The 10391-nt window shown below is 44.1% G+C and overlaps 1 protein-coding gene and 1 non-coding gene across 5 annotated transcripts in view; one reads left to right on the top strand and one right to left on the bottom strand.

Moving 5' to 3' along the window:
- Positions 1–153: 153 nt before the first annotated feature.
- The window catches only part of SPPL3 (signal peptide peptidase like 3), a 45969-nt gene continuing 35731 nt past the window's right edge, over positions 154–10391 (bottom strand). For 2 of the 4 annotated variants that reach the window (XM_023760395.1, XM_023760396.1), the window contains exons 9-11: positions 9688–9887; positions 8663–8811; positions 154–1880 (exon numbers count right to left, since the gene is read on the bottom strand). In XM_023760395.1, the coding sequence (XP_023616163.1) occupies positions 1809–1880; positions 8663–8811; positions 9688–9887 (421 nt within the window). In that variant the 3' untranslated portion in view covers positions 154–1808. The remainder of the gene's footprint in view (positions 1881–8662; positions 8812–9687; positions 9888–10391) is intronic. The other 2 variants (XM_023760397.1, XM_023760398.1) reach the window with 2 other exon arrangements.
- On the top strand, positions 7608–7713 carry LOC111827540. The gene has a single exon (XR_002831152.1). It is a non-coding gene; the product is annotated as a U6 spliceosomal RNA (small nuclear RNA).

Raw genomic sequence — 10391 nt, 5'->3', positions numbered from 1 at the left:
GGCAGCTCCGGGGCCAGAGTGGCTTTCTCAGTCTGCGCGGGACCAGAGCTGCGGGCCCGTCTGGAGAGGGTCTCCCATTCGTATTCTGGTGCCGACAGAGCAGGGAGGCGAGAGTCTGGTACCAACAACCAAAGTGAAGATGAGGTGAAAAAGTCTAGAAAGGAGTCATTTATTTTTAAAAAACAAACAAAACAGAAAACAAGGCGGCCCTCAGCAGGATTTGAAGACATAGAGGAACGCACCACCCTGATGGCTTCCCATTCCCAAGGCCACAGGCCCACCGTGCTGTCCACTGGGCCTTCAGGCAACAGAACCCACAGCGCACGGCTCATCACGCAGGTCAGGGCGGGCCAGGAGGGTCCTGCTCGCGGGAGACCAGGACTCGTGCCGCTCCAGCCTCCGCTGTCAGAAACGCAGGCCAATTCCAGGCTTCTCTCTGCCTCTGGACACTGGGCACTTCCTTACCAGGCAGGGCTGCTAGACAAAGGCTGGCCCACGTCACTCACACTAGTTACCATGGGAACGCTGCTCTCCGGCCATCAGGGCCGCTGGTTCGGACCACAATTCCTGGAATGTCGGGTGCATCCTGGAATGTGGGGGGAGGGGGGCACGTGACATTTGTCCCCAATACCCAGTTGTCACCACAGGTAAACCAAGACTATAATCACAACAGCAAGGAGAGGATTGTGTTGTTTTTTTTCCTTTTTTTTTTTTCCTTAAAGGAGTGAGGGCATGGAAAATACAGCACACCAATGAAACAAAATGCCAAAAAAAATACAAAAAAATAGAAAATAGAAAAATGTATTTACAAGTCGTCCATTACTATGATCAGAAAGCACAAAGACGCCTGCTGCTACAATACATGCATCAGTCCAGGAAGGAAGGACTAAAACCCTGCAAGGGAGGAGCCTGCAAAAACGAAAAGGGCCAAAAAGGTTTATCTTTTCATCCCTAATTTGCTATACTGACCACAACCAAATGAGACCCCTAACGCCCATGAGTATATCAGTACAAATACTAGACTGGTTTTTAACTGCACGCTCAGTCGTGGAGGGAAAGACAGCAGCTTATCCATGTACAAGAAAGCCAGAGAAAACGGCTCTACATGCTAACAATCACAGCGAGCCCCTGTCTGCTACACAGCATGATCTTAGCAGGTTTTAGGTTTTGTTTATTCATACATATCTATGTGCGTGTGTATGTATAAAAACCGTGCCCCCATTCACTGCCGACACATCTGGGTGGACATGAACGCTTTACAACAATCCATATGTGTATGTTGCAAGAAGTCACTCAATGTCTGTGGATTTAATAAGTCATTTCACACCACAGAAAATATTTAATAAATCCAAAAAAGGAAAGAATATAAGGACAGAAGAGCTCTGTCTCTGTTCTCTGAAACGAGTCCCCATTGGAAACTGATCCCAACGTTCTGGAGGGCTCACTGAGGAAACTCCACTTTGCTCATGTGTTCATCCCTTTAGTGTTCGGAAGGTACAGAGCGACTCCACGCCGCGTCAGTTTTAAGCAGCCCCACACCATCTCCACGGTGAGTCCACTGCAGGCCCAGGAAGCCGGGAGGAGGCTGGGGAGGCCTGTCACTTCAGGAGGGGCTCCGCCTCCACCGCGGCGGGAAGAGGATCCGGCAGCGCCCCAGCACCTCGCTCCTGCAGACAAGCTCCCCGCAAACGCAAAATCCAGTCCCACGTCAGTTCCTTAAACAGGTACGTCTCCGAGTACCAGGCCAACTCCAAGAGGAAACGCGTCGACAGAAAAGACGAGGATGGCCGTCTGGTCACTGCGATCCATCATACTTCCAGGAATCGGGAGCTGCTGGACTTGGAGTGGAAGGGCTCAGACCACATCCGCCGCAGGTCACCCTGGGAAAAGGGAACTGGACTAAGTTACAGGTTTACATGGGAGGCACACATATCTACAAGTCTTTTCTGATTCTCAGTCTCAGGCTGCTTCCCTGGAGACTCACGGAACAGTAACCCACCATTCTTTGAAGAACTCACTGGAAGAGCTTAGGCCCCTGGGGCAGGGAGGGGCTTTTACCAACTCGATCCTGGTACAAATTCTATCATTTAGGAGTCAGATGACCTGAACAAGCTAATTTACCTCTGCCTGTTTCCTCATCTGTACAATAGAGTGAAAAACAGAAATCCTGGGAATAAGATAATGCTCTTAGTTGCCGTTTTCTATTTCTAAATGTCATTCAGTTTAGATTCCACATAAAAGTGAGATTATATGGTATTTGTTTTATTTCACTTAACACCCTCTAGGTTTATCTATGTTGTGGCAAATGGCAAGATTTCATTATCACTGCTTAATAATATTCCATTATTATGCAGATTTATGTATATTGATATACATTTCTTTATCATTCATCTATTGATGGACCCGTAGGTTGCTTCCCCATTTTGGTTACAATTAACATAGCAGTGCATATATCTTTCTGAATTAGGGTTTTTGTTTGCAGATACATGTGTAGAAGTGGAATTGTTAGATCGTAAGGCAGGTCTGATTTTTTTGAGAAACCTGCGCTCACATTCCTACCGATAGTGTCAAGGCTCTTTCTTCTACATCCTCGCCAGCACTTGGTACTTACTGGTGACAGCCATTCTGACGAGTGTGAGGGGATATGCATTGTGGTTTTGTTTCCCTGACGATTAGCGATACTGAGCATCTTTGCAGTATCTGCTGACCATCTGTATGTCCTTTTGGAAGAAATGTGCATTCAAGTCCTCTGCCCATTTTTAAAATTGAATTGTTTTTTGGTGTTAAGTTGTCTGAGTTCTTTATATACTTTGGATATTAACCCCATAATTGAGTATATCATTGTTGAATATCTTCTCCCATTCAGTAGGTTGTTCTTACGTTTTGTTGGTTTTGTTATTCAAGAACATTTTAGTTTGATGTAGTCCCATTTGTTTTTCTTTTGTTCCCCCTTGTTCAAGGAGCTATATCAAAAAAGATATTAAGACTAACGTCAAAGGGTTCACTGCCTATGTTTCTTCTAGGTGTTTCATGGTTTCAGGTCTAACATTTAAGTCTTTAATCCACTTTGGGTTTATTTTTATGTATGGTCTAAGAAAGTGGTCCAATTTCATTGCGTTGCATTTATCTGCCCAGTTCGCCACATACTGAAGAGACTGTCTTTACCGCGTTATGTATCCTTGCCTCCTTTGTCGCAGATTAATTGGCCATGTAAGTGGGGATTTCTGGGATCTTTATTCTATTCCATTGATCTGTTTTTTAAATGCCAGTACTACACTGCTTTGATTATTGTACCTTTATGATATAATTTGATATCAGGATGTGTTCTTCTCAAGATTTTTTTTGGCTATTTGGGGTCTTTTGTGGTTCCATATACATTTTAGGATTAGTTGTTCTAATTCTGAGAAGAATGTCTTTGGTATTTTAATAGGGATTGCACTGAATCTGTATGCTACATTTTAACACTATTAATTCTTCTATTCTATGAGCAAGGTATATCCTTCCATTTATTTGTATCCTGTTCAATTTTTTCTTCAGTGTCTTACAGTTTTCAGAGTACAGGTCTTTCACCTCTTTGGTTAAATTTATTCCTAGGTGTTTTACACTTTTTGATGCAATTGTAAATTTGCAATTCTACAATTTCTGTCTTCATTTCTTCCGATTGTTCATTACTGATGTATAGAAATGCAACAATTTCTGTACAGTGACTCTGTCCTGCAACTACATGAAGTCACTTGTTAGTTCAAGTAGTTCATTGGTGAGGTCTTGAGGGTTTTCTATAATAGTATCATGTCACCTGCAAATTCTGAGAGTTCTGTTTCTGCCTTTCTAATTTGGGTGCCTTTTGTTTTTTTGTCTGACTGCTGGGGCGAGGGCTCGCACTGCTATGCTGAACAGAAGGAACAATGGGCACCCCTGCCTGTTCCTGATCTTAGAGGAAAGGCTTTCGGCTTCTCACCACTGAGTATGTTACCTGCAGGTTCTATGGCCTGTATTGAGAGAGAGATACAGTGGGGCCTTGACTTACGAGTGTCCCGACTAACGAGTTTTTTGAGATACCAGCTGTCTCTCGGCTGATTTTTTGCATTGAGTTGATAGAGTAATTTGAGTTAACGAGCTCCTTAACGAGCTCGGTCTCGGAACGAATTAAACTAGTAAGTCAAGGCCCCACTGTATACCTTCTCTACCCGCTTTGTTGAGGGTTTTTATCATTTGTTAATGTGATGTGACGCATTGATTGGTTTATGGATGGTCAACCATCCTTGGGATGAATCCCACTTGGTCATGATGTATAATCCTTTCAATGTGCTGCTAAATCTGGCTTGACAATTTTTCTAGGTTTATAGAGGGTACTGACCTGCCATTTTCTTTTTTTGTAATGTCTTTATCTGGTTTTGGTATCAGAGTAATCTGGCCTGTAAAATGAGTTTGTAAGCATCCCTAACTCTTCAATTTTTTTGAAATAGTTTAACAAGGATAAGTATTAATTTTCTTCTTTGAACACTTGGTAGAATTCACCTGCTCCTGAACTTTTATTTGTTGGGAGTTTTATTATTGCTTCAATTTCATTGCTAGTACTTCACAGCTTGTTTACATTTTGTATTTTTCTTCCTGGTTCAGTCTTAGAAAGTTACATGCTTCTGGAAATTGACCCATTTCCTTTAGATTATCGTATTTGCTGGCATATTGTTGTTCCTAGTATTCTTTAACGATTCTTTGTATTTCTGTGGTATCAGTTAGAACTTTTTTCATTCATGTGGGCTCTTCTGGCTGATAAGCAGAAACTTAGTTCTGTGAGTTCTGGAGGCTGGAAGTCTGAGGCCTAGGGTGACAGCAGAGTCAAGTTCTGCTGAGAACCCACATCCCGGCTCTCTTTGCTGTATTGATCTTTTCTACTGTTTTTGTTTCCTTTCACTCTCATCTTAACTATTTCCTTCCTCCTACTTGGGGTTTTGTTTGTTCTTTTTCTGATTTCTTTAGGTGTAGAGTTTAGATGGTTTGAGAGTTCTCTTGTTCCTTGAGGGAGGCCTGTACAGCTATGAACTTCTCTCCTGGAACTACTTTCGGTGCATACCACAAATTTTGAAAAGTTGTGATAAAATATTCTATTAAATCAATCTCATCTAATAATGACATTTAAGGTCATTATTTCATTTATTTTCTGTCTGGATAATTATCCATTGATGTGAATGGGGTATTAAAATCCCTACTATTATTGTATTACTGTTAATTTCTCCCTTTATGTCCATTAATAATTGCTTTATATAGGGTGTCCCAAAATTCACGCAAGATTTGAATTTTGCGTGAGCATTAACAACAACAAAAAAATAAAAGCCTAATTTTACTTGTTTATTGAATCAGATTCTAATATCTGTTGCCCTTTGATTTCAATCCCTTCAATTTGCTAAGCATTACCAAGTACCAATTATGGCCCAGGAGCAGGGACAATGAAGACCAATGAAGACCACGGCTTTGTGTATGTGCTGGAGGCCATTTACCCGATGTGCTATTCCATACATAACCCTATACTGTATACTTTATGAATCAATAAAAAATTTACAATTTTTAATTATAAACCTGTGTTTTCTATCAAAATTACTTCTTGCGTGAATTTTGGGACACCCTATATACTTTAGATGCACAGATATTTATAATTATTATATCCTCTTCTTGGATTACTCCTTTACAATTATGTAATGTCTTCTTTCTCTCTTTTTTCATCTATTTAATCTGACATAAATATTGTTACTTCAGCTTTCTTTTCATTTTTGTTTGCATGGGATATCTTTTTCCATCCCTTTACATTCAGTCTGTCTTTGAAATTGAAGTAAGCAGCATCAGCCACCCTATGTCTTTTTATTGGAGCATTTAGTCCATTTACATCCTATATAATAAGGAGCTAATATGCTAATTAGACCAGACGGCAGAATGACCTTTCGGAATGACCAGTGGGCAGGGCTGTGGGGCTGAGAGGCAGCCGGGGCCGCGAGGGCCGAGCCCCTTGCACAAATTTTGTGCATCGGGCCTCTAGTTTAAAATAACTACTGATAAGCATGTACTTAGGCCATTTTGTTCAGTTTTGTACTTGTCTTTTATTCCTTTCTTCTTCTCTTGGTCTCTTCCCTTGTGCTTTACTGGTTTGACATTGCAACCTAGTTTAGGTTTCTTTTTGTATACATCTTTTGTAGGTTTTTCGTTAACCATGACATTTATGTATAGCAGTCTATTTTAAACTGATAGGTGTTAAAGTACAGAGGGTGAGGCAAAAGTAGGTTTACAATTGTGGGTATGTGAAAGAGTTTATTCTTGTATTATTATGTATTAAAATAGAGGCCTGGTGCACAAAATTCGTGCATGGGAGGGGGAGAGGGTGTCCCTCAGCCCAGCCTGCACCCTCTCCAATCTGGGACCCCTCAGGGGATGTCCGACTGCCGGTTTAGGCCTGATCCCGCAGGGACTCTTGGCTTCTAACCACTAGCCTGCCTGCATGATTACCCCTAACCATTTCTGCCTGCCCGCCTGATTGATGTCTAACTGCTCCCCTGCCAGCATGATCATCCCCAACTGCCTTCCCCTGTGGGGCTGAGGGGTCTGGGGATAGGCTGGATGCTGCAGGGGACTGGGTGAGGTGGGACTGAGGCTGGATGAGGCAGGGCTGAGGGGACTGGGTGCTGCCATCTTGTGAGGGTGTGGCAGTCAATTAGCATATTCCCTCTTTATCAGGTAGGATATTTTATTTTTATACTAGAGGCCCAGTGCATAGATTCATGTACCGGTGGGGTCCCTCGGCCTGGCTTGTGGGGATTGGGCCGAAACTGGCTCTTTGACATCCCCTAAGGAATCCCAGATTGTGAGAGGACGGTTCTTGGGTGATGCACCCTGGGATCAGGCTCCCTCCTCTCTAGTTCCAGTGTGTCCAGTGTGTCACCTGAGAACCGCAGCTGCCAAGTCTCCACAGCTCAGCAGCTCCTGCGTTGACTCTCTGCCCCCTGGTGGTCAGTGTGCATCATAGCCACCAGTTGGACAGCCACTTAGGCTTTTATATTTATAGATGAACAATGATAAACCTACTTTTGCTCCACCCTACATATATTCTATAAGTACATTCTTACACCCCCTCCATGCTTTATGTTCTTGATGTCCTATTTTAAATTTTTTTGTGTTTGTGTATCTCCAAACTACTTATTGAAGTTTAATATTTTTTCTTTCATCCTTGGCCATAGCTTTTGTCTGATTTGCTGTATTTATTGAATATCTGCCTATACGGAGGTTTTCGGTATTTGATATTTCTGGTTATGGTCTTTCCTCTTCTATTTAAAGACCCTTTAACGTTTCTTGTAAAGCTGGTTTAATGGCGATGAAGTACTTTTGTGTTTGCCTGTCTGGGAAATTCTTTTTTCTCTCAATTGATTCTGAATAACCTTACTGGGTAAATGATTCTAGGTTGTAGGTTCCTTTCTTGTTTTTCTCTTGCTTCTTTCAAGATTGTGTCTATAACTTTTGTCATTTTAACTACACTGTGTGTTTGTGTGCGTCTTTTGGGCTCATCTTGTTTGGAACTCACTGTGCTTCCTAAGCCTGGATACCCGTTTCCTTTCCCAGATTAGAAAAGTTTTCAGCCATTGCTTTTTAAAATTTGGAACGATACAGAGAAGATTAGCATGGCCCCTGTGCAAGGATGACATGCAAATTCGTGACGTGTTCCATATTAAAATAAATAAAGTTTATGTTCCTTTCTCACTCTAGGATCCCTATAATGCAAACACTCGAGCACTTGATGTTTTCAGAGGTTCCTTAAACTATCCTTGTTTAGTTAATTATCTCTGTTTTCTTGACTTTCTATGTTGGCTTCTATGCGTTAGAGAAAACTGCCATCTCCTGCAGCCTTCGGGAAGGGCTCTGTGCAGCAGTGTGCTGTGTGTGGACTGTGCCTGCAGGGTGGTTTCAGCAGGTCGGCAGGAGCTGAGTGGCTGCTTAAGGTCTGGGGCTGTGGCCTGCTGAGCTGGAGCACCGCCAGAGGGGGAGGCCAGGTGCGTGCAATAATGGCCTGTTGATCCTGCCTGCTCCTTTGTTCAGGCAGAAATAGCTCCAGCCATGTGTCCAGGAACACAGGGCAGAGACCTTGCAGGCAGGACAGAGCCCTACCCACCGTATGGAGGTGGAGAGAGGAAACGTCAATGATGGTGCTCACCGGCCCCTCTGGCCCCGGAGAACTCCTCGGCTCCCTACTCTTTATCTGGTTTGCTGTACTGAGTGGTCCCCTGTAGGAGAGACCGCTGTGCAGGCGTTAAGTGCCTGGTAGTTTTGGAAAGCCACGTGTAGCCAAGCAGGCACTACAGCACCTGGGGCACTAGGCCTGCCTGCAGAGCAGCTCGCTGGAGAAAGGCCAGGTGGGTGTGTTGGCCCTGCTGCTTGCTCCTACTTTAAACCTGAACGCAGAGCATTAAAGAGCTGTTGGTGGCAACAGGGTGCTGCTTTTATGAGAAGTCTCTGGAGCTGTAGGATCCCGTTAATAACCCAGGAGCAGGGGGCGCAGTGGTCTAACCCAGTGCTGCCAGAATCTGGAAGATGCTAATATCAGGTTAATAAAATGAAAGAACAAGACCTCAATTTCAAGATCAGGGGCTTAGGTAGAACCACCTCCAGCAAGGAGCATACATACCCAAATCCAGGACCAATGCCAAGTTATTGCTTCTCTCACCTTTAAGTAGGCCATTGTGAGGAGTGGCAATAAGGTAAATGGCACCAAATAGAGGAGGGCAGGCTGCGCTGCTCGGTGAATGCGAGATGCCACAGTAGCAGTGAGCAGACCTATGAGGATAGAGAAGCATTTGAGAGTAAGGGCAACGGGCCAGCCCTGAGAGGAGACTGTCACATTAGATACATACAACCTCTAGTGCCAAGACACATCCAGGTAACAGGCACACCCATCCAATGGGTAGGTTATAAATGTCTAGTTCGAGCAGTTAAAAGAAACATGGACAGCACAGTTTAAAAAGAAATCCTCCAATTCCAAGGACCTGTGACCAACTCCCACTTCAGCCCTCAGTGTGCCTGGCCTTCCTCTGTCTACTGTCAAGTTTCAACTCTGCTACTTCCAAACCTTTGTAACCTTGGTTAAGACATTTCACCGGGTGGAGCCTCCCCGCATTTGTCTGATGGGGGTAACACCTTTGCTCTGTCCCCTCAGAGTTTGAGACGGAAATGAACCATGTATATGAAAGTGCAATGGAATTAGTGAAGTCCTGCTGTAGGAGGCACTGCAGTGGCAGATGGGTTACCACTATTCCTACCTGCCGATAGGTGAGCTGGCTGGAGAAAGGCTAGCCTAGGGAGAGTCTGCCGTGACAGAACAGATGAAGGGAAATATACACGACTTCAGTAAGCTTGAGATTTGTAATGAAGCATGTAGACTGACCCATGACCACTGTGTGGTAGGTGTTCTTGGCTTTGAGGCCAAACTGTACTCTTACTACGATGTTCTTCAGACAGCGAACTGGGCTGGCCAGCAGTCAGCACCTATCACCTCATGGGCTTGAGGGGCATTTTCCTGGGTGGTTAGCTATTAACAGCAAGCAGCTGCTGCTCTCCTTCTATCCCGGGTCTGCAGCTAGAAGACCTGGTTTAATTCCAGGGGCGAGGACAGCCTGAGAGGGGATCCAAATGCAGTGTCTGATTCTCTCTTACCTACGAAGTATCCGATGAGGGTGCAGTGAAAGTAGGAGACCTTCTGCATGCGTCCAGAGATGTTGGCGGGTCCAGAGGCGCCGCAGGAGTCACCGTTGGCTTGTTTTTTGTAGTTGTCATAACGAAGGACAAAGCACAACAGGAGTCCGGGCATCACGATGTCTCCAATGCCCAACATGGAGAAGTGGCTGCCAGTGGAGCTGGAAGGCAGTGTCACAGGTCAGGGATGCCAGGCTGTAAAACCTCCTCTCCTCCTCGGGGCAGTGTGTCAGCTTTTTAAGGAGTCAGAGAACTTATCTCAATGGTAGAGGGGAATCTCTACGGGTTGCATGCGAGGTTTTAAGAGTTTCGAGATTAAAAGCCACAAGAGCACTAGCAACAGAAAGAAGTCTTCCCCCCGCCCCTCGGTGCTGCGGAGAGCACCTTGTAGATGACTGCACAAGCACTGCCATCTCTAGAAATGCCAAGCAATTCACTCTTTGTCACACCTTCACTGCTGAGACATCAAATAAGCACCCAACTACTACCAGACACAGGAGATTAAAGCAACACATTAATTTTTTTCAGGATTCTATTACCAGGAACTGTGAAATTTAAGCATTAGAACGTATTTTTACAAATGTCTTAGAAGTAAAAAGATCCAGAATCTCCTGTTAATATATTTTGAAGTTGGCTGGAGAGAATTAATAGTAGTAACCTATGGT

This window comes from Myotis lucifugus, unplaced genomic scaffold, assembly GCF_000147115.1.
Source record: "Myotis lucifugus unplaced genomic scaffold, Myoluc2.0 scaffold_181, whole genome shotgun sequence".
Classification (NCBI taxonomy): Eukaryota; Metazoa; Chordata; class Mammalia; order Chiroptera; family Vespertilionidae; genus Myotis; species Myotis lucifugus.
Note: the sequence above shows the minus strand (reverse complement) of the source record. Positions and strands in the feature narration are given on the sequence as shown.